The sequence below is a fragment of the Aspergillus piperis genome (assembly GCF_003184755.1).
Source record: "Aspergillus piperis CBS 112811 unplaced genomic scaffold BO85scaffold_3, whole genome shotgun sequence".
Taxonomy (NCBI): Eukaryota; Fungi; Ascomycota; class Eurotiomycetes; order Eurotiales; family Aspergillaceae; genus Aspergillus; species Aspergillus piperis.
In genome coordinates this window covers 709,061-734,814 of record NW_020291593.1, presented here as the reverse complement: position 1 = coordinate 734,814, position 25,754 = coordinate 709,061, and the positions used below count along the sequence as shown (strand labels likewise).

The 25,754-nt window shown below is 51.0% G+C and overlaps 7 protein-coding genes across 7 annotated transcripts; 4 read left to right on the top strand and 3 right to left on the bottom strand.

Annotated features, from left to right (window-relative positions):
* Nucleotides 1–563: 563 nt before the first annotated feature.
* BO85DRAFT_446161 (S-adenosylmethionine synthetase) lies at nt 564–2,399 on the top strand. The gene is made up of 4 exons (XM_025659442.1): nt 564–751; nt 816–873; nt 1,009–1,036; nt 1,110–2,399. The coding sequence occupies exons 1-4, from the start codon at nt 675–677 to the stop codon at nt 2,108–2,110; spliced, it is 1,164 nt and encodes a 387-aa protein (XP_025518922.1). The 5' UTR covers nt 564–674; the 3' UTR covers nt 2,111–2,399.
* A 585-nt stretch (nt 2,400–2,984) lies between these two features.
* Nucleotides 2,985–6,337, top strand: BO85DRAFT_446160 (uncharacterized protein). The gene is made up of 3 exons (XM_025659441.1): nt 2,985–3,365; nt 3,432–4,157; nt 4,215–6,337. Exons 1-3 carry the CDS (start codon nt 3,141–3,143, stop codon nt 6,210–6,212), a joined length of 2,949 nt encoding a protein of 982 aa, XP_025518921.1. The 5' UTR covers nt 2,985–3,140; the 3' UTR covers nt 6,213–6,337.
* Nucleotides 6,338–7,890: 1,553 nt separating this feature from the next.
* Nucleotides 7,891–8,490, bottom strand: BO85DRAFT_435322 (uncharacterized protein; the record flags this gene model as incomplete). The annotated part of the gene is made up of 1 exon (XM_025658517.1): nt 7,891–8,490. One exon carries the CDS (start codon nt 8,488–8,490, stop codon nt 7,891–7,893), a length of 600 nt encoding a protein of 199 aa, XP_025518920.1.
* A 5,949-nt stretch (nt 8,491–14,439) lies between these two features.
* BO85DRAFT_184168 (uncharacterized protein) lies at nt 14,440–15,467 on the bottom strand. Its single transcript, XM_025654370.1, has one exon. It carries the CDS (start codon nt 15,062–15,064, stop codon nt 14,549–14,551), a length of 516 nt encoding a protein of 171 aa, XP_025518919.1. The 5' UTR covers nt 15,065–15,467; the 3' UTR covers nt 14,440–14,548.
* Nucleotides 15,468–20,095: 4,628 nt separating this feature from the next.
* On the top strand, nt 20,096–23,106 carry BO85DRAFT_184174 (putative nuclear localization protein). The gene is made up of 3 exons (XM_025654371.1): nt 20,096–20,358; nt 20,652–20,786; nt 21,006–23,106. The coding sequence occupies exons 1-3, from the start codon at nt 20,256–20,258 to the stop codon at nt 22,928–22,930; spliced, it is 2,163 nt and encodes a 720-aa protein (XP_025518918.1). The 5' UTR covers nt 20,096–20,255; the 3' UTR covers nt 22,931–23,106.
* BO85DRAFT_184314 (uncharacterized protein) lies at nt 23,042–23,674 on the top strand. The gene is made up of 2 exons (XM_025654373.1): nt 23,042–23,214; nt 23,288–23,674. The coding sequence occupies exons 1-2, from the start codon at nt 23,153–23,155 to the stop codon at nt 23,628–23,630; spliced, it is 405 nt and encodes a 134-aa protein (XP_025518917.1). The 5' UTR covers nt 23,042–23,152; the 3' UTR covers nt 23,631–23,674.
* BO85DRAFT_446153 (phosphoglycerate mutase family protein) lies at nt 23,661–25,129 on the bottom strand. The gene is made up of 3 exons (XM_025659440.1): nt 24,921–25,129; nt 24,648–24,866; nt 23,661–24,577 (listed from the first exon to the last, which is right to left on the bottom strand). The coding sequence occupies exons 1-3, from the start codon at nt 25,053–25,055 to the stop codon at nt 23,837–23,839; spliced, it is 1,095 nt and encodes a 364-aa protein (XP_025518916.1). The 5' UTR covers nt 25,056–25,129; the 3' UTR covers nt 23,661–23,836.
* Nucleotides 25,130–25,754: the final 625 nt, after the last annotated feature.

Sequence of the window (25,754 nt, the reverse complement as noted above, 5' to 3'; positions counted from 1 at the left end):
TGCTGATGTTGAAGCTAATAGTGGTGGAAAAGGTAGGTATGGCGCGGGGTCGAATGCTGACAAGGAGGGGAGCTAGTTGCTACTAGGTTCGGAGTTGCAGGAAAACCCAAGGAAATTCACGCAATTCTCCCGTAAGCGAGCCGGAATCCGAAGGATGATCTGAATCAGGTTGGAGATGGAGTAAAGGTGGGAGAGGAGGGGAGCTTTCGGTAGTTCGCAGAGTAATTCAACCCCGAGTTTGCAGGTTAAAATGAAATTGAAGAAACTCCGAAGGCTCGTCGTCCGTTGAGAGAGACGCCGATTGGCTGATGGCACAATAGAGGGGGGATCTCTTCGGTTGGCAAATCAAAATCCGCCGCCGATGCATGTTTTTCCTTTGGGTCTTTTTTTTTTTCAATTCTTTTTTACTTTTTTCTGCCTAGTCCGACCGCCGGAAGAGATGGCGCCATCGGAGACACATTAATACGAGATTCCCCTCTCTGCCTCCTTCTTTTCTCTTCTTTCCCCTCCTCCCTTTTCCCTCTTCCCTCCCATTTTCTTACCTTTCTCGCTTCTTTAATATCTACTCTATTCCCCCCCCTCCCTAATCTTTCTCCTCTTCTTCTCTCCTCGTCTCCTCTCTCCTTTCTTCACTTTCCCCCTATCTATACATATCCCCACCCCCACTCTTCACAATGGGTAGCGTCGCCAACGGATCTACTTTCCTCTTCACCTCCGAGTCCGTCGGAGAGGGTCACCCCGATAAGATTGCGTATGTCGAACCTCAATTCTACCTGGCGCACTCGGTTCATGTCTTGCTGACAGTTTTTTCACAGTGACCAGGTCTCCGATGCCATCCTCGATGCCTGCCTTGCTGAGGACCCTCTCTCTAAGGTACGGACCCCTCATCGGTTCTATCTGAGTCGGATTTTTCTTGCGCACCCCTTGGCCCCTTGATTGGCCGGCGCTTTTCCAATTCGGCTTGTCCACCTTGCATGTGAATGTCTTGAATTAACATGTTGCCGTTAGGTCGCTTGTGAGACCGCTACCAAGACTGGTAAGTTTTTTTTTTCTCCTTCCCGCCCCACCCATCTAATCTTATCGGGACTGTGCGCTGACCCACGTTACAGGTATGGTGATGGTCTTCGGTGAAATCACCACCCAGGCCAAGCTTGACTACCAGAAGGTCATCCGTGGTGCCATCCAGGACATCGGCTACGATGCCTCCGAGAAGGGTTTCGACTACAAGACTTGCAACGTCTTGGTTGCCATTGAGCAGCAGTCGCCCGATATCGCCCAGGGTCTGCACTACGAGGAGGCCCTCGAGAAGCTCGGTGCTGGTGACCAGGGTATCATGTTCGGTTATGCCACCGATGAGACCCCTGAGCTCCTCCCCCTCACCGTCGTCCTCTCTCACAAGCTCAACAAGGCCATGACTGATGCCCGCAAGAACGGCACCATCCCTTGGCTCCGCCCCGACACCAAGACCCAGGTCACCATCGAGTACGCCCACGACAACGGTGCTGTCAAGCCCCTCCGTGTGGACACCATTGTCATCTCCGCCCAGCACAGCGACGAGGTCTCCACTGAGGAGCTCCGCAAGGTCCTGAAGGAGCAGATCATCAAGTCGGTCATCCCTGCCAACCTCCTGGACGACCGCACCGTCTACCACCTCCAGCCCTCCGGCCGCTTCGTCATCGGTGGTCCCCAGGGTGATGCCGGTCTCACCGGCCGTAAGATCATCGTCGACACCTACGGTGGTTGGGGTGCTCACGGTGGTGGTGCCTTCTCCGGTAAGGACTACTCCAAGGTCGACCGCTCGGCTGCCTACGTTGCTCGTTGGATCGCCAAGTCCCTCATCAACGCTGGCCTTGCCCGCCGTGCCCTCGTCCAGCTCTCCTACGCCATTGGTGTTGCTGAGCCCCTGTCCATCTTCGTCGAGACCTACGGCACCTCCTCTAAGACCTCCGATGAGCTCGTCCAGATCATCCGTGACAACTTTGACCTCCGTCCCGGTGTCATCGTCAAGGAGCTGGATCTGGCTAAGCCCATCTACTTCAAGACCGCCAAGAACGGTCACTTCACCAACCAGGAATTCTCCTGGGAGAAGCCCAAGGCCCTCAAGTTCTAAGCGAGTCGCTCGCAATGACTGTGGACCTGCTTCTCTTCTGAGTCTGTTTCCTTTACGAATGTGATGATTTTGCTTTGTTTTCAACAACTCAAAGCACGAGCATAGACATGTCAAAAAAGCAACTTTTATGTTTGGATGTTTGTTCAACTTTTTGCATGGTCTCTCGGCAAGAGACGGGTTCGGCGAGGATAAATTCAACATGATACCACTTTTTCATATACCTTGGGAGGGTTGTTTCGGCGTTTTCGGGAGCGAAAGTCTTCAACACTGCCTCCTCCGGGCTTAGGACCGATAGGAACTTCGAGTCTTATCTGCGGGGGATGCGTGCCATCCGGCGTGATGGTGCGTGTCCCTGACGCACTGGGGTTCGAATGATGCTCCGACAGGAGTGATATAGATGGCTTGAGAGTGATATCTCGCCATTTGCTAATCTAAACATTAGCACATAGATTAATGAATGCATATGCATGGAGTAGTATTGTGCCTGTAACTACCTTGTAGATTGTAGATGGACAAGTGGAGCGATTTGAAACGATCTGAAGTCAAATTAGTAGAGATTGTTCCGTGGTCATGTCCGACTTAGGGTTAGGGGCATACGAGTCTTATCGCGGTCGCAAGATCGGGAATACTCCGTATACGTGACTCTGACCATAGATAATATTCCGTTAAACTTGTCTATACAATCCAAACTCTCCAAAATCTCAAGTCTCAGAATCCGATGGTCTGCGAATCCCCGTGGGCGGGCACTTAACAAAATCTGCTATACTCGGCAACCCCTCCGCCGCGACGCGTGCCGCCCAGTTCTCCGCCGACGTGACTCGCGTCACCCACCGCCCCAGGGAGAGAAGGCCTCGACTTACCACCACAACTACTACTTCTGTTCTAGGTTACCCCATTAACAAGGCCCATTGCACATACAAGATCATCACGCAGCATATTCTCCATACCGACTCGATTTACGAAATGCTGCACTCATAATACATACCCAGACTGGCCAATATACGCGTTCAGCTACACACATCCACCATCCATGGCAACTACCACCACCACCGCAGCAACATCTCCTCCCACCAGCAACATCCTCGCTCCAATCCCTCTCAATCTCGTCCCGAGCCATACCACAAGTTCCTCGCTATCAACTGCATCTATCGAAAACAATCCGTTCAAGAAGCGCAAGGTCTCGCATTCCGAGACTGTCAATGTCCATAATGACGTGTTTGCGGTTTCTGGGTCGCCGCAGACGATAAGTATTCGTGTATGTATACCACCTCCCCTTCTACGGTTTACGTCGATGAAGTTGCTAACTCGGCACTAATGATAGTCCCATTCCGCATCCCTCGCCGAAGACCAAGACCCCTACCACCACCTCACACCCATCACTACCCTCTCCCGCAATGCTATTCCCTATTCGTGGATAGATTTCGAGCCGCGCGAACCCAAGAGCCAAAGTCAAAATCTTCCGGGGTGGTGTAATATATTCGTCGGAGATATTCCTGTCCTTGAGAACGAAAATGCCAAGGATACTGTCCTTGCGGTCCGGGTTGTCGGGGAGGCAGGGGTATGGGTGGTTGAGCGCGTCAAGAAGGGGGTATATGCGTTGATGAGACTACGGGGTGTAGGCGAAGGGGAGGTGGTTGTTGCGGCGAAGGCCAGTGCTGGTTCAGCTTTTCCATTCTCGTTCTCGTCTGGTACGGATCGGCGAAGAGGCAGGCAAGAGGTCAGGGAGTGGTGGGAGGTTGCGAAGATTGAGGATCCGGAGCCGGTTGTGCTTGGGAAGAGAGGACGGGGTGCTGCGGATGTGGAGGTTGTTTTTGCACATGTGTTTGAGAGTGATGCCAGGGAGACACAGGATGAGATGTTGCGCAGTGATGAGGGCTCGGAGGGGCCGGTGTTGCTGGGTGTTGGGGAGCAGAGTGGTGATGCTGCTGCTGCTGCTGCTGCTGCTGCTACTGCTGCTGAAGAGCAGGATGTGGAGGTAACGCAGTCACCGCAGGAGCTGCTGGATGGGCTGCGGGAACAGTATCTACAGGCGTTGTATGTCTCAAAGGTGAGTGGCTGCGCCTGTGCTCTGAGACGGTGAAGCAATACTAATAGTTGATGACAGACTTCCGTGGCTTACTTTGCCAAAGGCCCTCTGGCGCGTTGTCGCGCGGCATTCCAGTCCTCGGACAATGAGTCTGGAAAACCAGCCCAATTGGTCGAGTTCTACAGAGAGGCTATTCTTACGGCAAAGAGAATGGATCACAAGTATCGTGAGACTCTGCCGACTACGGTTCAAGATCTGCTGCTGAGTGTTTCCGACGATGAGGCTGCACCGCCGAAGCGAAAGCGCAGGAGCACCAAGAAGAAACTTGGCAAGAATGGGCTGTATCCGGAGGAGAGTGACTTGATTCGCAAGTGGTGGCGCGATCGTGCACTTAATGATCAAGGGCTTCCGTCCGAGATGTCCAGGGATGCAGAATCGAAGAAGCATATTGCGGACTTGCGGTTGCGCGAAACGCAACTGCAGATTCTCTTGATTCTTGAGACAATGGCTTTGGAGGCGATCATTGCGGATGAGAAGAAGCGTGAGGGTAATGGCGAGGGCGCAGACAAGCCTACGAAAACCGCCAAAGGCAAAAAGCCCCAGGACCTGAATGTCATGCTTGAGCTCCACCTCGACCGACTGTGCATCTGGCATGCCGTTAGCTTCGAGGAGACAGTGGTCCCGGACTCGGCCAAGACCAACCATCTATCTGGGAAGAAGGTTGAAAGTGATGCTGTCCGCGATTTCTGCACGGAGGTCATTGTCCCGTTCTACGCATCTCGTCTGCCGGACAAGTGCAAGCTGATTACTCGCAAACTTGGCGTCTCAACTGCAATCTCTCCGTTCACGAAGCAGTCTCAGACGAAGAAGACGCCCCGAGAACCAGGAACGCCTGTTGAGCGACAGCACGCTCAGAAGTCCCGTCGCCGCGCATTCCAGCGAGTGTTGACAGACCAGGCACCGTCCCAAACCCGACAACCTCCATCACTCAGTCGGTCTAATACAACCCCGGCTCCGACTGAAAGCCGACGAGAGTCTCTGGATCCTTTACTCCCCACTGTCAGTGCCAACGTGCGTGGCGGGATCCAGAAAGCCAAGCGCGTGGAGAATCGCGAAGTGGATCTCAACGCCGTTGCGCGCCAGCATGAGACTAAACTCAAGAAGATGCAAATGCTCGTGGACCAGAAGAAAGAGCTCGACGCAGCCATTCATGCTCTACGCAAACCAAACCGTGAGCTCGTGGCTAAGGATATCGCCGAAGATGCCAGCAAACGACTGTCCACCGGCGGCGGCAGCTCACGCAAGCCCAAGAATCCAGTGCGCAACCCTTACGGCCAAGGCGTGCAGGTGGCTGCCACGCCCAAAGGTAGTCGCAAGAAAGATGTCATGGCAGACATGCCTCCTCTTCCAAAGAGTCTCTCCCAACCAGCCCTCATACCCCAGGGATCTTCATCCTCCCCATTCACAAGCGAGCCGCAAATTGTTCCCGGCTCTAATATCCGACCCTCAAATTCAGGGCTCTTCCGATCTGCCGACGACGGGGCGATCCAGGAAACGCCCACGCGTCGACCAACCCAGCCTCTATCATCAGCTGATATCAGCGCATCGCCGAAGAGAAAAATCTCAGGACCCCTTTTCCGCGTCCCCAGCAAGCCAGCCCCGGCCCCAACTTCTGTCCCTGCCCCTGTTCCTCCTGCCTTTCGGGCCACTGAAAAGGGTCCAACCACGCCGATCGCAGCCCGACACGTGGACGCCTATATGCCCCGAGTCAAGTCAATCGGCTCAAGCAAGCCGTCCATGATTATGGAAACGCCTCCGAAACCGGCCATGGCCCCTGCTTTCTCGATTGCTTCTGCTCCTGCAGCCACTGAGCCGGCGGCAGTGGCAGGGACACCTGTGAAGGCCACGACCACGATTACTACCACCCCGGCTAAAGCGAATGTCTTTGCTACGCCTGTGAAGGGTGCAAGTGCCGCCCGATTAGCCGTGCCGACTGCTGCTCCGACTGTGCCTGTGACGCCGGAGAAGTCGATCTACGCACAACTGGGGTGGGATGATGATGATGACTTTGCATAGTGGCGTTTTACATTTTTAACTTCTTGATTGTGAAGTATGGGTTAGCGGGCGCTTGCATATTTGATTACTGTGTAGTACTTAGAACATAAATACCCTGTGTTGGAATTGAATTATAATAATTAGAACATATGCATGCAAACAAACTAAATTAGCATCATAGTATACCAAGTAATCCGCAATTGAATCATCCATTATGCAATACCTCTCCAGGGATTAAAAGTACATGGAACCCATTGATCTATTACCCCATAAAGAGTAATCAGTACTTTTCCACGATCAAAACCGCTGATGATGATGTTGATGGTTGAGGCTAATGATGTCGCCGCACGCCAATCCCTACCCTAAGTAAAGTTCATTACAAACCAGACCGACCCATTCATTCATTTATCCGCTCGCGTTTGGTGGCAACAACCCAACCCCTACCCCAACACACACACAACTCAACTAGTTGTTTGACCTATGACTCATTAATCGTCATCGAAAAGAAAGTAAAAAAAATAGACTGTTGGTTGTATGATTATGATGGCATTACTTTTTTTTTTCGCCTCCATGATGATGATGATGATGGGGATAGATCCAGATTGGGGTTTATCGCGTTACCTTCCTATTTTAGTCATGGGTGATGGTATCGTGAGTGAGTTGAGTCGTGGTTGTGCATAGCAGATCACGCCATGGCTAGGTATGTATGTATGTGTGGTGTATGTACTGTGTATGTTTGCTGGGCCGCGTGGCGGGTTGCCACATCTCTTTCCTTCTCTTCCTCTTCATGTGTGTATGTTATGGTTGGGTATCAGGATTACTGTATAGTAGTAGTATGTGTATGATGAATGCCTAATAGTAATCGCATGGGTGTGATAGTTTCTGGGATCGTGACTGGTTAATTACTTGTTTTATAGATAGATAGATTAATTAGGTGAGACGGTAAGGTAGACAGACAGGGAAGTAAGGTAGGGTATTAATGCTGCTGCTACTACTGCTGATGCAAATGCAGGTGCAGGGATACACACCCCTGCAGGGTTAGTATACTCTGCTATCTACTATGTATTTACTTACGGTATTGGCTGGGTTGGTTGCTAGGTTGGTTGCTTCGGATTCATTTATTTTGAATCGGTTTGGTCTGCAGAGTGAAGATTGTAATTAGTTGGTTGCATTGGTATGTACATGGATATGTATTTTTCTTTATTACCTGCTAGGTAGGTAAAGATGTATACTGTAAGTATGAAGAATATTGAGAATGGTATGGTATGATGTTTGATAGTTTGATTTAATTGTTGTGCTTTTAACTAAATACATGTTTGGTTATCCGTTCCAAGGTTCCTTTCCTTTTTGCTTTCCCTTTCCTTATTCCTTCTAACATGGTTGAACTCCGATGATGATGTTATGATGATGATAGTAATACTGATTAACCTTCGCACCAACTCCAAGCTAGCAAAGTAAAACCAATCAGTGAGTCGCTTGTTGACTCCGCCAAGTATGTATGAGCGAATGAGATTAAGACGGTAGGAGATTCGTAATTTCGTTGACATCGTGAGGGAGGATTATTAGAATTATGTGTTTCGGTGTGGTGTTGGTGTTGGTGGTAGGTGGTGAAGAAATGAGTTGTAAGAATGAGATGGGATGTGGCGAGGAGATGAGAATGTCGATAGGTAGAATAAAATGTGTCGCATCATAGCGACGTCTAGCCGGCAATGCGCACAGGCAGGCACTGGCCAGGAGAAGGCCAGAAGTTTTTCCTCTGGACGGTCTTCTCGAGACAATTGCGACCCTTCTCGAGGAGGCTTTCCTCCTTCTCTTCTTTGTCGGTAGATGTTTGAGGGGCTGATGCAGGAGCAGACACATGGAAGGTAACCTGGACGGTGGTCTTCTCAGGCTCCGAGGTCTTCTCAGCCGACTCGTTGTTCTTGGGAGATGACTGGCGGTCCTGGTCCTCATCCTTGCGGTCCTCGGGACCCTTCTTGTCTTCATCGTCGCGGTCCTCCTCCTCACTCTCGGATTCGTCGTCCTCCAGGTCGAACGAGTTGATGCGCGTCGACATATCCTTCTGGGTCCATTCCATGGACATGCAGTGCAGACGGAAGTGACCAAGGCAGCGACGAATGTCCGGGTCGGGAGCGGTGGCCTCCCGGGCGAGTTTCTGACGGGACAGGGTGGTGAGTTTGTAGGAGAGGGAGGTCCTGTCGGCCAGAGGGGGCAAGCGCTTATTCATGGAGGGGTTGTTGGAGGAGAGAGGAGATGAGGAGGGCTTTTTGGGCATGATATCGATGGCGGTGACGGCCATTGTGATGACAGTCTAGTAGTCTTAATTGCTACTGATGTGGTATGAATGGGTGTAGTGTGGTGATGAGTCAAGTCAATTGAATTGGAAGCAATTGCTTATAGGATGACTGGATGGATGGGAGTAGTGATAGTTATACGGCGCAGGAATAGTAATAGGCAGTCAGCTGGAGAAGAAGTTGGGAGCGACTGCCCAGTGGTGGAGGGAGGGGGTGAAGGTTTGGGGAAATAAGAATCTGGAGGGGAAGAGAAAGAGGAGAAGAGGAGAATAAGAAGAAACGAGTGGAGGGGAGAAGAAAAGGCTTAAGGGGGAAAGAGAGTGAAGAGTTGGAAAGGTTGGGTTTGGCTGGATCGTGACCGACGGAACACCCAAAAGAGAAAGCCGTCCTGGTGACCATCTGATCTGGCAGATTCTGCAAGCGGTTGATCCCCGGGTCTAGACTCGTACCACGATTTAGTTTACTACTGTATAGTGTATACTGTATGGTGTACTGCCTGTATCGGTCAGTTAGTCAGTCCACCGTGGCCGCCCACGCTGTCCCTCTCTTTTTTCTTTCTCTCTTTCGTAGTTCTACCATCTCGTGATGATTCTATGATGGGATGACTTTTCATTTTTATTATGTATCGCTTAACTTTGTTTCCACTTTACATCAATCATATTTTAACCTTTCCGGGGAGGGAGGGGGGAAACTGCGTATGATAGGTAAAAGAAGATTCTGGTATGTGACCGAAAGGGAATGAGAGGAAAGACTCCGGTCCCGCCAGTCCAGTCAGTCAGTCAGTCAGTCAGTCAGCCAGAGTGTACAGTAAGCCCCTCCCCAGACGTTACCAGGGAGAAAGAGCAGCAAGCAGGACAGAAATTTAAAAAAGAAAAAGGGCCTCGACTCGACTCCACTGGCAAAACTGGTCGGGCAGCTGACCTTTCCAGTGGGTCCGGGTCTGACGGCAATCCGTGGAATGTTCGACGCCGGGGGTCGTCCGCCCAGTCTGGCTGCCCTCACGATTTCTGGGAAATGCCCTCCGTTTTCTTGCCATTCGCGGCCAGTAACTCCCTTTGTCGCAAACAGAGTTCAGTCCTCGTCTTTCTACAACTCTCTACCACCACACTTCTTTCTCCCCGAACCAACTCCAACCAACCCCAAGATCTCTCTTCATATCATAGTTTCCTGTCGGATGGATGCAATACGGTTATTGCAAACGCGACCAAGCCATGTGCAGCTCCAGAAATCTGGAGACGAACACCCTACCAGTAGGAACGGTAAGGGATGGACAGGGCCTGTTACTCTGATTGGTCATGACTTGCGGGGTCGTGGACTATTGAGGACTAGTGTGCATGCTATACACAGTAACACTTGACCAAATTGGGGATTAGTGTGGGCTTGGGCAGTTAGGGTTGCAGGGGAAACACTAGGCCGGATTAAGTGGATTTGAGGGCTGTGGACCGTGGAGTCGGGAAACGCACATGATCACCTCCTTTAGTATGGGGGATTGGAGCCCGGAGTAATTAATCCATTCCTTCGTAAGCAATAAACCGTCAATCTATTAAGGCGTGATCAGCTGGACACGCGTTGGTTTCAGATTCATCTGGCGACCTTCTAGTCTAATGTTGTTCCCCCCCCCTCTCTCCCAGTCTCCCACTCTTCCCCGTCTCTCACCGACGGATCTACTGTTCTCCCCTTCTTTCTTCTGAGCAACCGAGGAGACGGCAAAATTATTTCCGTTAGTCACCCGAGGGACGGGGAAACAGGAAGAGTTCACCTTGAAACTAAACTAACGAAATCAGGACTAATCAAACTAATCAAACTTGGCTCGGTCTGGTGTAGCGGCTGAACTATCAACCTCGCGCCCTGACTAAGCTGTTTCCCTTCCAAGGCCGAGAACCCGCCAGACCACCGCCGGCCATGATGTCAAGACTCGCGCTTCCAGTTGGTTTCCCTGGCACAATCACCTTCATGACTTCATCCATTGTTCATTGTGGAGGTCCTCTCCATTGACCTGACATGACACAATGACTCTCTGGTACGGCTTGAGCTTATCTCTGCTCTATTTCCCTGTCTACCACTGCCTCGCTCGCTGCTCTCGTACTTTTGCCCCGCCGTGGGTCGTTTAGCGGACGTGATAGCCTGCGACTGTGCGCGCTGCCCCTTCCATAGTGGGAGTTGATCTATCAATAGTCGGGTGTCCAGGAGGGTCTACTGATTAGCCGCCGCCGACCTCGGTAGATACGGAGAAGATTCGGGACTGCAACGGACATCCTCCAGCTCGTCTCCATCTGGGGTAAATAGCTTCGGGACTGACTTCCCCGACTACAAGGCCAGTGACTCATAGTCCCGAAACCGGGGGAACCCTCTTCGCAAGAGACGAGTCACGATATCATGATAGCCGAGGGTTGGCCAATGCACTCCCATCAATGCCATTCTATCGAGTGACGGCCGGATGGTTACGTCCCGTTTGTTCCCGCCACTCGACCCCGGGAAATTCTCGTGGGTGATGACGGATGTCGTTCAGTTAAGCTCTCCTGATAACGGGGCTGCTACGGGCTGCTACGGGGTACTTCGTGGTGATTCTATTGGTCCTGCATCACAATGGCGTCGATCGTGAGATGATTGTGTCATTTATCGGTGGTGCTCTGTCGATTCGCCTCTCTGAAACCGGTGGTCTTCGTCATGATGTTTGCGTCGAACCACGACATGTGCTGAAGTCATGGTGGGCTTATCTGGGACTTTCATTGCCCAGTTAAAGATCTTTGCGATGATGATTGCTAGCCGAATACCATGTTCTGCTAACAAAGCACAACGGATTTATCGTATACACTGTTGGCGTGGATATCCTGACGTGGGATACAACCTGACGTACCCTTCAGTGGTTCCACATTGACTCATGACTTCAATTGCTGCAGACCAGTTGATGAATGCAGAACTAAAGTGCTGGATGATGCGGTGTTCAGGCATATCAGCAATGCTCGTGCTATGCTGTCATAATTTCAGACCCAATACTGCTTGTCTGATATGCAACATCCAGCACCTAGATCTTGCCTAGTTGAGTTGGTGAGCATTGGCGGAAAAAGTAGCTAACAGGGCAGGCATCGGGAGTCCATGCTTGGTGCAGGGCATAATATCAGTCAATCTACGCTCATGTCGTCAAGGTGCCATAAGGTGGCACCCTCAGCAAATTGGTTCAATCAACACCAGATGGTTTTCCCGACGCTGATAAGACTACCCTTCGAATGGCACGGAAAAATGTGTTCTCATTGGAACATCAGTCTTGGTTTAAAAGGCGTACGTGTCAGCATGCGCGGAGAAATTCACCCTTGTCGGTGTGCGCGGTCTGCGAACAACAACGACATTACGTGGCATCCTCGCCTTCAACAGCCTGGCTAACATGACTAGATGCGTTTCCTAGTTATACGTACAATTAGGACGGGCGGCCTGTCTGTATGTGACCGTTTAGGTCACAGGTACGGAGATACGAGCTACCTTCGCTTTGGACGCCGGGTAAATTGCAGTGCAATACTGTCGTCCATTCTGACATCACGCCATATGGCATGATTGATCCACGAGCTTGGCCAATCACTCAGATTTTCTCGTCTAGCCACGCCCGAGAACTCACGGTGACTTACGATGGATTGCTATCCTTGCATGTCACTTTCTTTCGCTAGCTCTTTCAAGTTTCATAAAGTCTGGTATGCCGAGTAGGTTGAGAATGCACATACCTCAGGTCATCGGACACTCCCGCGGACAATGATGGCATTTCATCCCTGCATTCCTTCGTGCCCTATTATCAAGATGTGACAACTGTCCCGATTTCTCGAAAATTGCCCAGCAGAGAAAGAAAAACAACGTTATGTCACTGGCCCGGTGTAGGTGTACTGAAGCAGCTATTACACAGACAACCACACATTGTGGACTAACTTGTAGGCAAATGCCTTCCTGCATAATAGTTACTGGAAATCATTTGCATGACCTTGATCATTGATATTCACCTCATTAATTCCACGCCATGAACTTGAGATATAAAGTGTCTTACGGTCCTACAATGACCGACTTTAGACTAACATCAGTGGAAGAGGACAATTATCAAGATTTGCTAATGGCCTTAGGCTTGCTATGCATTGGTGAAGAGCAACACGGAACGCGGCCCTTCACAATAATCAGAGAATGGCCTCTATAACCCCGCCATTGCCTGAATCACTTCGTATAGCTCGAGCTATAGCAGCTTTCTGGCACTTGAGAACGTCTCATCAATTAGCACCACACGATATGCCTTCCTAGATAACATGTTTAGCAGGATACGTTGGGAATGTCAGTGGCAATGAGAGTTATCAACGACAGCTAGAGCCACCGTGACTTGGGACAGTTCCTTCAGGTCATAACTCAGCTAATGGCATGAAAAGCCACCCACATTCACGGGATAAAAAATACTACCTCTATAGATCAATAGCAAGATATCCGAACAAGATAATTAACTACATATCTACTATATGTCCCAATTTCGCACAGGTAATAATGTTGCTTTGAGCGATTATTACTAGCAGAGTGGCAAACAGTCCCTTTTGACCCTTGGTTCTCCCTATCAAACTACTTAAACCTGACCTCAATTCAGTCGACGTTAAGTTGAACATTGCCTACTACTTGCCACAGAGTGCTCTATCCTCATACACTCACCATCAAATACCTTCCATTAGTATCATGCAATATGCCATGCCATACACGGTGTCACCTACTGAAACCATTTATATTGACTACAGCCTAATCGATGTATAAAATGTCCACATCCCCAGAATCATCACCACCATCACCTTCCCCTCAAATCCGACAAGAACCCACCATCCACTTCTATCTATCCCCATACTCATCTCCACCTCCACCTGACTCGATGACCCAAAATCATAATGGTAACATTGAAAATCATCTCGACCGCTACGAGAGATCCGCCTCTCTAACGGGGAGCATCCGCATTACCGTTGAATCTTCCCCCCTTTCTTCTTCTCACAGCGAGGTGAAATCGAAATCATCTTGGTTGAGATGTTATCACGACTAGATATACGGATTTGGTGTCTGTTTGAATGATTGATCAATGGTTTTATTGTGCTCCAGTCAGGACTTACAACGGTATTGTTTGGTGGCTAGTAACTATGCGGACTTTTAATGATTGAGATATGGGTAGTACTTTTATCATATAGAATAAGAATACCATAGGAATCCACTTTGTCTTAGCATCACTGCCCATATATAGACAAATAGATTCTATATGGGAGATTGAATTTTCCCAATTGTTCTTCTTCTTAAATCTGCAGAAATCATCTATCACATCCAGTATGGAGATAGTGATGGGGATATTCTGTGATTTCACTGGTTTCTGTCTAGTGTTGAGTATATATCTTAGTAGTTCATCGCTTCTCTAATATAGTCTAGGTTTGTTTGCCTCCGGATTTGGTTCTACTATATTTTTATTAGTATAGACATGAACGGGGCTTCCTACTCCTAGAATTCATCTTCGGTGTCAGATGGAATGAGTATCACTACATCACTTAGGCCACCGGATTTAGTATTCAGTAGTATCTACTAGCATTCAAAAGCTATCACTCTTAATAACGAGGACTGGTTTTTTCTCCCCTTTCTATGTTTTCCTCGGCTATGTATACCATATTGTGTGAATTGGTGTGGGATATTGAAACTGCTAGACTATAGTAACTTGAGCTGAATGAAAGGTCTATTAGGAAATCTTCTAGAATTTGCTAATAAGTCCAATATATGAGACTCCATCCAAGTTTTATTATGTGAACTAGTGTTATCTTGGCTACTACTACTACTACTACTACTACTACTACTAGGTGAGGTATAAAGAACGGGGGCTATGCTGTGCTATGCTGTGCTGCATTGTGAGAGACTTTGTGTAAAGGTATGCATTGTGTGGTACGAGTAGTAGATAGAGGGTATATTCTTTGTTAGGATAGGATGAGCATGTGTGTAACCGGATTAAAGTCAGCCGGTTTGTTGATTAGTTAGTATACTCTACCATGTCTCTTCATTTACAGATAATCATTGCGTTTGAGCAGATCATTAGGTTAGATAACTACAGTTCTGAAAGAACAAACATCTACTGTAGCAGATATCAAAGCACGTAGGGTATACCATACTACCTCTTACTCGAAGCCTAGCATCTGCAAGTGGAGCTATGGCAAAAGTGTCCTGCTGATGACATGCAGACGGCCGATTCCTTGTCTGGAGGGACTTGGCCCGGGCTTGGCGTTGATGCAGCCTGGTCTGTCCGTTCTTGATTTGATTCATAACGTTACTACTCAACTGGTAGTTGTACGTTGATTCCCCTACATGTCTCCGGACCTTGTTAGTGCGAGGCGACGAAGGTGACGCTGCATGCAAACGGGAAAGCTTGAATTGAGCCGACCCGTGTGTCTTGGTCGATTTATATGGCAGATAGCGGGAAGGGTTATAGTAGCAGCAGCAGCAGCTTGATGATAACAGATGCTGGCTGCAGATAATACTTAAAAGATGGTCGTTCGTGAGGATTGAGGTTTGGACTGGACGGCTATGCATGGTTCCCGATGTGTTGGTCATGGGTAGGAGATCTGGGGTTTGTGGTGGTTGGGTTGCTCTGAGTCGAGTCAGTCAGAGTTCTTTCTAGATTATCTACTTGCTGGTTACAGGGTTTGAGAGTATGTACTTTTTGCCACTTTGAAGGAATTGATTTTGTGAGAGAGTGAGAGAGGGCTTTGGTAGGGGTGGGGATGAATATGGAGATGGAGATGTTTGGTTAGTCTCAGAATTTGTTGATATGTGCTTTGTATGTTGCATGCATCGAATCAATCCATATCTACTGATAGTGAGTAAGTTATGTTGCCATTCTATTGAATATGATGCATCTGGCCCTAGAGTAAGTATGGATGAAGGTTGGCCCCGGAAGGCAAGAGAAGATACCAAAGTGACTGAACGGTAAAGTTACGGTCGGCATGACGCACGGTCCCTGATCGACCCTAGCGCCCGCGCTCGTGACCTTCCAGTCCGACTGGGTCATCTGCCCTCTGCTTTCCCCCTCCGCCACTCTCCGTGCCTCGTGCCCCCTTTGGCGCTGGAGTCCCAAGGATCAAACACTCGAAGCCACAGGAATGATGACAGTTCCTGAGCAATGACCGTTCAGTCTCAGCAGTCTCCAGCACGGGAAGGACTGAATTCCTGGAGTCGATCCATGGTCGGCTACAAGCCCTCGTTCAATGGGCATTATCAAATGTAACCGTTGTGGTCGGAGATGACTGGACTCCGGCCTGGGATTGTTCCGATTGCATTCTGCATGACTGGCGTAACCCTACCGAATGAGTCAAAAAAGATAAACAAAATGTATACCAGTTTGTTGCCTCGTTCTGCTGATGATCACGCAGGAGTTCCTGGACACAACAGCACCAGGGCCCCTACTATCTCCACTGCTTGCTTACTGGCACTGGATGTGCTTGAGCTCTCTGGCCAGTCGTTTCCTAAGACAGACGAACTCAACCTGGAGCTTTCTAGAGAAAAAAAGCTTTCATCTGGTTGCACAAAGCCTAAATATAACAGTGATTGCTGACAGGGACTCCCCTACCTCTGAGGCTGTTTTTCTGGTTTGCAGTTGGGAGTTCAATGGCTGCCTCGTTGAGGGTTTCATCCGGGGAGGCTTTGCGCTTACTTCGTGCAGACGGGAGTATGCATCAACACTGACTGGTATCTGGGAGGGAAAACACCCTCAATGTTCTCTGTAGGAATGAGATATTCCACAGTTTGATCGCCACAGGAATATGACCAAGTCTCCATTCATCTGGGGGAGTCATTCGAAGGTACCTCAACAGCCATGAGCATGAGATGATTCGTCACCGGGCCAGATACCAGGCAGTGACAATACCTGACGGGACCGGACAGACTTTGGCTCGAGGCAATCAAAAGCGAGGAGAAGCGCCTGTCTGGTGATTGGTCCTGAACGGGAATGGCGCCAGATGCCATCAGAGACCCTGCCCCAATCAGGAAACTCTGCCTGTTTCTCTCCCTTCGAGTCAGTATCGTAGAGCTGCCGGATTAGTCTTGGGAAGAGATCTCATCAGCCTGGGGAGAAGGTCTAGATACTAGATAGATACCACTGTGTATGCTGCAGGAAATTCATCCGTCCATCGGCACTCCGGCTCCATCGTTGTCTGTATGTAATTCAGGGCAGATCTGGGAGAGAGAGACTGAGTGAATGACTGTCTGACCCGGTGGATCTTCCTCATCCCTCATCCAGAAAGCCTAGTAAGTACCAACCCCAAGTAGGTATATACATATACACAACAGATTCCTTTTGCTACTCTTCTCTCTTTTCTTCTGCCCCTCTCCTGCCCGTTTCTTCACCTCGCGCGCTCAAGCACGCTCGCACCCCCCTCCATCTGACGAGTCATTCCCTCCGAATTTCGGCCCCCTCCATCGTCCTCATCCATCAAGCCACTCAAGGATTAGATAGGTGTCCCCCGCAGGGTTCTGCCTTCTTCGACCGGGAAGGGGATCTTCCGGGCGATCCAGTTGTCTTTTAGTAAGTCCAAAGGAGTTGCGTGGTAGTCGACGGGGGTTGGTCTTCTTGCCGACAGCCAGACAAAGGTTTGAACTCCCGTCTAACCTCGGAATAAAACGTGCAGCAGTCGAGAAAGCTAGTACTAGTTGGCCTGAAACTGACCAAAGAGCAGGACTGAAATCCTTCACCCTCCGGCGCTGTCGCTGACGATTGGCAGCCCTGACGAGAGCAGTTGGCCCGGTGTGCTGGATGATTCGTCCACGCCGCGCAGCCTTCTTCAGTTCTGTCTGTCTGTCTGTCTGTCGCTCTCGTTGCCAGGTTTGGCACCGCGTATCCGCTGCGCATCTACTCCCGAAAACCCACTAGGAAGACCAGCCTATTCGGGTAATTTGCATGTGCTTTTTATTCGAGTTCCTTCAAAGTCCGGCCAATCAATCCAGGGCCAACCACTTCCCGCGATCCCCGGAAAGCAGCTTGATAGTTAATTTCAATTCAGCGCTGCCCTTGCTATCGCGCCTCGTGTGTGGTCTGTTGCTGTGCAGTGTGCACACGCCGGTCCAGTTCAGTCCAGCCCAGAAGAATTCAGATCGAACTAGGCGGACATACAGATTACAGAGAGGTTCCATTCGGGTTGCGGAACCCTATCGCCGAGGCTGACCACCTTTTTCCGTATTTACTTTACTATCGCTTTTTGCTCTCGGCCCCAGCAGCGGCTGTCTCCGGCTCTCGATCCAAGGATTGCCCCGCCCTGGTTCTCAGTTCCAGCCAGCGAGACAGTTATTTGTTGATTGGTGATTGCGATTATTGTGGTTGAGATATATTGCTTTTTTGGGTGGGATTCTAGGCTGCCTGAGCCGGACTAATATCAGGAATTCCTCACTCTACGCAGGGCGCTCCGTAACATTCCCCTGCCGTTTCACTTTTGCCGGTGATTGTTTCCACAGACAAACATTGTCTCATTGGAGGAACATATTACCTGAAGCTGTGATAGGGCATTCCCCGGTCGGGATTCCATCATCCCAGGCTTAACCGCGCAATCGATCGCGATCTGTTTCACTGTGTACACAGTCCCCGTTATCAGCAGCAGCAGCAGCAGCAGCACTCTGCCTTTTCTTTTGCTGCAGTTGCGTACACGGGCCGCTTCTCAGTCCACTCCGATTCGTCTTCGTCGCGAGTATTTTCCGCGAGTCTGAAGGCTCTTTTTCTTGGACTTTCTTGTTTTTGTTGCCTTTTTCTTAATTTTAAATTTCAGCAACACTGCAGCTGCCGAGCTGCCACCAAATCGGAGGATCGGGGCGCCAGACGTGCAGGGGTCCAGTCCAGTGTCGCCTGGATTATCTTCCGACTAAGTTGCTTGGTCCTCCGGACGTGCGTCCGCGCTACCCGGCCATCCACTATCCACATGCCGGCCGCATCGCAAAGCAGCAGCAGAAGTAGTAGTATCTGGGATCAGCTAACGAAATCGAGCCTGGACTCGGGAGGTCAGTGAGTGAGTCGGTCTGAGGACGACGGCGTATTGATCGTCGTTGCTGCTGTGTCGAAGGTTTCGTGAAGAATCCTGTAAGTGATTAGATCTCTGGGGTCTTGCGCTTCTTTATCTACTTAATTTTTTTTCCCGTTGATCTGTTTCGCTTGGATTCTTATTTGTTGTTGCTGCGATTTATTGTGGTCTTTTCTTCATCCACCGCGAATCTGCAACTATCTGTTGTGTTTCGGTGGTGTTGCGGCGACGATCCCCGATTTGGACTGGGAACATATCGTGACCCGAGCAGCAGCAGCCAATCAGGGGTATTGTGGCGCCGCCTCCCGCCTTCACTTCCCCTCCCCAGTTTTGGATTTCCTATCGCCCGGGATTATTGCCTGGCGCTGTTCCCTCCCCCCCTTCGCTTTTCTTGTTCTTGTGTTTCTTCTCTTCGAATCCAAGTCTCCCGTTCCTTTCACCAAATCCTCCCTCCTCCACCCACCTTTCCCTTTCCTACACCCACTCCTACACTCTCCACCCCCTCCCCTTCTCGAACTAAATCCTTCTTTCACTTTTCCTTTCATCATCATCAATCATCAATCATCATCATCCCATCCTATCCATTCTCTCCATCTCTTGTCACTGCTTCTAATTTTCCTGGTGCGCCTCTCCCCCTCCCTCCCTCCCCCTCCATTTCCCCCTTCCCAGTCGAGTCTCCAACTTTCTTCCCCACCCCACTGCTCTGCCCTGTCCTGCCCGTCGTGGTTCTAACCCAATCGCCAACTGCGACCCGGTCTGGCACACGCACGCACACCCCCCCTCTCACTTACACTCACATACTACTCACATACTACTCACATACACACACACTTCATTACCCACGCACACACCACAGAATTCTCAGGCGGCCGGTCACACATAGCTTAACTCCCCCCGTCAACGGTCCCCACTGATCGGTTCCATCGGCGGCACGCTGTGAATCATCCACTGCCCATCTCCCTGTCTCCGGCATAGTAACCGCCCGCTGCTAGTTCTTCTTAGTGGGTGACGCTGCTTTTCTGCAGACAGGGAAACCTTGGGATACCCCGATCGATTGTGGAGGGGGACCTGAGAAGAGGAAGGAGCTCACAGCCTCATGTGGCGGTGGTCCTGGCCATACTAGCTTTCCCTTTCCTCACCAGCCACATTCACACTTCCCCATACACCATACATACACCCATCAACACTGTGCTTGCTCTGCAGCTTGTTATCTTGTACCTTGGTCTTATTTTGTGACGGTGTTTGTTGTTCTCTTCTATCACTTCTATCACTTCCCAGCTCTCGATCTTTCTAGATTTGTTCTTTTTTCCGACCGTGCGCTGTCTGCCTGCCTGCCTGCCTGTCTGCCTGCTGGTCGTTCATTCATTTTACTTACCCCCTTCACCGCCTTCATGATCTGAACTTCGCTTCCCCCCAAACCATCACCACCCCAGTCTGCAAAGCACCGATTTGCTCAAACCTTTCCGCTGATCCGCTTCCTGCCACCTACCAGTCAAATTCCCACTGCATGCGAGCCGTGGTCCGTCCGCTTTTTATCTGTCCGAGGATCACTTGCATCGTCGCAGCTTCGCCCTCCTTCATCGCAGTAGCCAACCAGGTCGCCATCTTCTTCCCCCCTCCCGGTTTGGCATCCTGATCTTCTTCGCGTGTCTCTAACGCGCCCGCAACCTTGCGACGGTGCCCTCCACCATCACCACCCACCACACCACGCCACCCTCTGTCCCGTCCTTCCTTGGCCCGCCATGTATAGCACTCCTCAATCCTCTGTTCCCGCTCCGATGAATGGCATCGGAGGGGAGCTCGTTGATGGGTCGGGGACGATCAATCCCGCTGCCCTGAATAATGGTATGTGACTGATGCTTTCTTCTTCTTCTTCCTTCAGCCTTTCGTCTGTTTGCTTGCTTGTGTCCCCGCTCGCTTGTCTTTTGTGTTCCCTTCCATTCTACTACACCTCCCCTCCCCCTTGTTTCGGTCCTTTCATTCCTTTATACTTTTCCTTTCCCACATCAATATTCCTATTCGCTGCCGCGCTTTTGACGGTGAACTTGTCTGTCGCCGCTCATGGAGGCTCAAAAATACTTCTCTATCACTCTTGCTTGTCCATCGTGACAGCCTCCAAACTGACGGCTTTCTACTAGTCGCCGTAGTGCTTCCAACCCCAACAACATATGGTGGCATTGCAACCCCAACGAGTATAGCTCCTCGTGGTGTGAAGCGAAGTCGAACCCCAGACCAGCGCGGGAATGCACGCGCGGATGGAGACCATGACGACGGTATGTGTGCGTCGGAGTCCTCTTACGATTCGCTTCGTGGAATTCCGGAAGCATGGGAGTTTCTTGGCATTCGCGTTCCCTTCGCGCGTTATTGTTGTTGTTGTTGCTATCTGAATGTCGCGCTTTTGCTTTTTCCCTACCCTTCCGTCCACGTGCATGTATAACGTCGCCTGGCGATCAAGATGGCTGACGCGTGGACCACTTCGGTCAAAATAATAGATGAACAAGGCCGTCGGAAACGAGGCCGTCCTCCCAAGACTCCGCGTCCGTCTGCGACAACCCCCAGCGATCAGACCCCCTCCAATGTTCACCTTCAGACGCCCCGGTTGCAGACTCAGCCTCTGCCGGCGCAATCTGCCGTCAATGTATCGCCGCCACAGGCTTCTCCGCCGGATAAGACTACGCCGACCAAGACTACGCTCGTCAAGGCCCTGCCTACCGTCCGGGATCATACGACCGACCAGCTGAACGAAGAGGGCGACGAATACATCCCCAAGGAATTCGACGAGGCAGGTGAAAAGAAGGTGGATGCCATGGGCTACCCTCAAGGAGGCCGAGAGTACAAGTGTCGCACGTTCCGCGTTCCTCTGCGTGGGAATAAGCTTTTCATGCTTGCGACCGAATGCGCAAGGGTGCTGGGTTATCGCGACTCGTATCTTTTGTTCAACAAGAACCGTTCGCTCCACAAGATCATCGCCAGTCAGATCGAGAAGGATGATCTCATCCAGCAGGATATCCTACCTTACTCGTATCGTTCGCGCCAGATTGCTATCGTGACGGCCAAGTCGATGTTCCGTCAGTTCGGCAGCCGCGTGATTGTCAATGGGCGGCGCGTCCGCGACGACTACTGGGAGAGCAAAGCACGGAAACAAGGATTCACGGAGGATGATTTGGCCGGTGAGAAACGACCCGGCGGCGCGAAAGCCCGGGATGCGGCGGCAGCAGAAGCTGCGGGCGCAGCCAACTTTCTACCCACCCTCACTCATGGCGATGTCATCTACAGCAATGCGCTGGAATCTGTGCCAGGTAGCCTGCCTCTTGGTCCGCCGTCGTCGGTTTCTCTTGCGCCGCCACTCCCTATGATCCACATGGCCACCACCACCGATGATCCCCGGTTGCGGGAGTATAACAGCATGCCTCGCCCGCGCCAGGAATTGACGGGACAGCCTTTCCAGGATCGCATTCAACCCAGCTCGGCCGCTGAAATCCTCAACCAGGCCTCACACACGGCCGAGTTCAACAAAATCCTAACGTCACAACGGAGTTTTCGCCAGAAGGGCTTGGACGACTTCTACGCCAAGCAACGGGAGGTGCCTGTTTCTGCGGCGCAGTCCCAGCCTGGTCAACTGGACTCGACACCGTCTGTGTCACAGCCCTTGCAGTCGCCACAGATGGCTTCCACGGGAATGATGAATGCAGCTCAGTCGCAGCAGCCCATGATTTCCCATCAGGCACCGATCATGTCTGGCCAGTCAGGTTTCCAGCAACCTGCGGCTCATCAGCAGCCACCTGTCGCACAGTCCCCTGTTCGGGGCGTTCCCCCCGTTCGGCCCGAGTTGATGCACCAAAGGTCTAATCCTGCCATGGCTGCCGGGACGCCTCAGCCGCCTGGACCTTACGGATATCCCTCTCAAGCGCAACAGATGTGGGGACAACCACCACCCCAGCCGCAACCATCTCCACTTTCTGCCGCTGGTCCTCAGGGCGTCGGCATGCCCCAGTTCCCGTCGCAAATGCATACGCAGCAGTCACCATCGCCGCTCGCACACTCCATGCCGCAGCAGCAGCAGCAGCAGCATTCGCAGTCTCCCCGGAATCAGCCCCGACCTTCGGCGCCGCCGATGCCTCAGAACTTTCCCATACATCCTCAGCAGGCGCCTCAACAACAGCCCATGGCATCGATGGGTTTCCCTGGTGTCACGGCTGCTCCGTATCCAGCAGTGACTGCCGCCAGAGGCATGTATCCTTCGACGCAGGGTCCTGGAGGTCAGCAGTTCATGGCGGGCACTCCCCAGCAGCCTGGTTTGGCCATGGGAATGAACGCTGGCGGTGCTATGCCGGGATGGCCTCCAGCTGGCCCCATGCAGCCCGGTCACCCGCAACCCGGGCAGTCCGGGACACCTCTGGGATGGTCCGGTTACTAGAAGCAATGTGAGATGGCGATGGCCGGCTTATGCGATTCGGCGTTGCGGTGATCTGGTGATGTTGATCTATGAAAAGAGATGCCCGTTTGACTTGTTATCTTCATTTCATCTTTCTTATACTGTGGGTCTTGTCCACTTGCTTTGAGATCGGTTACTCGCATCTTCCCGTCATACCCTTTTCATTGATGCTATATATTATCCTTGTCTCAAGGATGATGGCTAATGATAATCTGCACGCGTTTTCTTCTTATACCCTCTGTTATACCCGGTCAGTTATGTGTCTTGTTGATTTATCCGCCCTTGACTTGTTGTTTTGTCGGGAGGCCTGAAGAATGTTGTTCGATGTGCAGTTATGAGTGTTGTGCGTTTTTCATATGTCCATGATAGAGGGACGGTCAGATGGTATGGCGGTGAATGTTTCGTTCTGTTGGTCGGCGTATTACAACAGTCCATGTTACAGTTATCATTCTTCCGTGTCTTTTACTTTCTTAGCATCGGGAAACTTTCTATCTGCACTTCCCCACTTTCTGCGACACCCCACTGCTGTTACATTTTTGGGTACCCATCACTATTACTCCTGGCTTTACATTTTCTTCATTACTTACACATGGAACCACACCCCTCTTGTCCAGTTGCTGCTATCGTGATACTCTCGATGCTGTCTTTATGCTTATGCAGACCCAACACGGTTGCACACTAGGGGGCTATAATTTGACAAACCCTCGACAACCACCTTGTTCCTTGTAGATGGCTGTAGGAGCTGTAGGTTGCACTACTACTTTATCATTATCAGCTATGGCTATGCTATGTACACCCACTGTCTGTAACAGACCAATCGTAAGAGCCAGACTGCCTATATACAGTATATCCTTACACACACCCCCCATCCCACTCTTACCAGTAATACTAACCAGCAAAAGTAACCAACGGCGTCGTCACCGGCACCGCCGAAGAAGCACACACACACCCGGAACTAACAGACGTAACCGGCGGCGCCGTACAATGCGCACTCGTCTCCCACCTCGTCCCCGTCCCCGTCGGCTCCAACGCATCACCCACAATCTCCCCCCTCACCAAAACCGGCAAAACGGCCCCAGTCCTAAGCCCAAACTCCCTATGCCCCATCACCCTCAACAAACTCGCAATCTCCCCGGAATGACTCGTCACACTCACAAACATCCCCACCCCATCATCATCATCATCCCCTGCAAACACCTCATCAAGCGCAACCTTACTCCTCACATCCTGCGCCGCATTGCTCTCCGCCCTCACCCCATCCCACATCCCATCCTCCTCACTGAATCCCTTCTCGAACGTCCACTCGGGAAAGAGTGAATGGATGTATGTGGCGTTGTGTCGATGATCGCACGTATGCAGGGTGACACTCTCGCGGAAGAATTCTTTTATGACTGGAGTGAATGGGGAGGATGATGGTTGTAAGGGCAGGTCAGAGAAAGTGATGTTTGCTGTGCGCAGGGCGCGGAGGAGCGGGCTGACGAAGTAGGTATCGGGTGTGTGGATCCTCTGTGACGCTATCTGGTGTGACCAGAAGGAGTGGGCGATTTGCGCTTGTTGGATTCCGGACGGGGTGAGGTCGGCGTCGGACCAGGTTGTTGTGGAGTTGCCGGTTAGGAGGGAGTAGTAGCACTGTATGTAGTAGTAGTGGGGTTTAGTGGGTGGGATGATGAGGGGATGAGGTGTAATGTGTATAACATACATTCCAAGCGGGCGTGCCGTAGTAGGATTCTGCGGCGTTATGGTATCCTTCGCCGTGGCGGCCGAGGAAGAGGACTTTGTAGGAGATGGTTGGAGGGGAGAGGTGGTTTAGGGTGGTGATGTGGTGGTGGAAACGTTCCCATTGGGTTAGTAGGTTGTTGTCATTGTTAGGGTTGTCGGAGGGGTAGGTGCGGTTGATGAGGCCGAAGTTGGTGGTTGTCTGGACATATTATTAGGGGGAGGATTAGTGAGAGAGGAAATGGGGTAGTAGTACATAGTCGAATGTGGATGCGTCGGTGGAGGCCTCGTCTTGGAGGAAGTAGCCGGTCACGGTGGTGTAATTGATGTAGGAGGCTTGAGCGGTGGCTGTGAGAGCTATAGCGAGTGGTGCTATGCTGGAGAGTTTCATTGTGAGAGAGGAATCAGTCACTGCAGGACTGTGTGCTGAAGCTGCGGAATAGCAAAGTATCTCCAGGCTGGAGAGGGCTGTTATATAGCACAAGGTGGAGAGCCGACATGTCTGCATGATTGTTGCCGATGGACATGGCATGGTTGGCAGACGGCTAAACACCTACCAGTGCCGCACGTGCTGGGTGGTCGGACAACTAACCGGCTTGGAAGCAAGCCAAGACATCTATAAATTAATTGAGTCACGAAAGGTAAAAAAAATTCCAATGAAGCCAGACGGCAATGCTTTGCAGTCATCGCCCGTCCTTATTAGTTGTATTACAGTATGTAGTAGTGGTGGTATGGCAGTAGATACGTGACCCAAACAGGCCTCCAGTAAGTCCAAGAATGAAAGAAAAAAGCAGCCGCTTCCCAAAGCCCACATGCTATATATCCAAAATAATATTCAAACATGTTCAATCCCCAACCCTGAGGAACCAGATCGCAGACCGGGGTAGACGCCAAAAGAGAGACACCAACACGAATGCATAAGAACAACACAAGCCCTGGGATATATATGGGAGTCCCAACAGAAGCAACACTGAATGCCAAGAAGAGCAGAGATCCACTCTGGTTAGACCACGGTCGAGAAGCCGGGCATCGAGAAAGGTATTATATTACAGGCCACCGAGAATTTTTGACTGGCGAAAGGAATGGTACG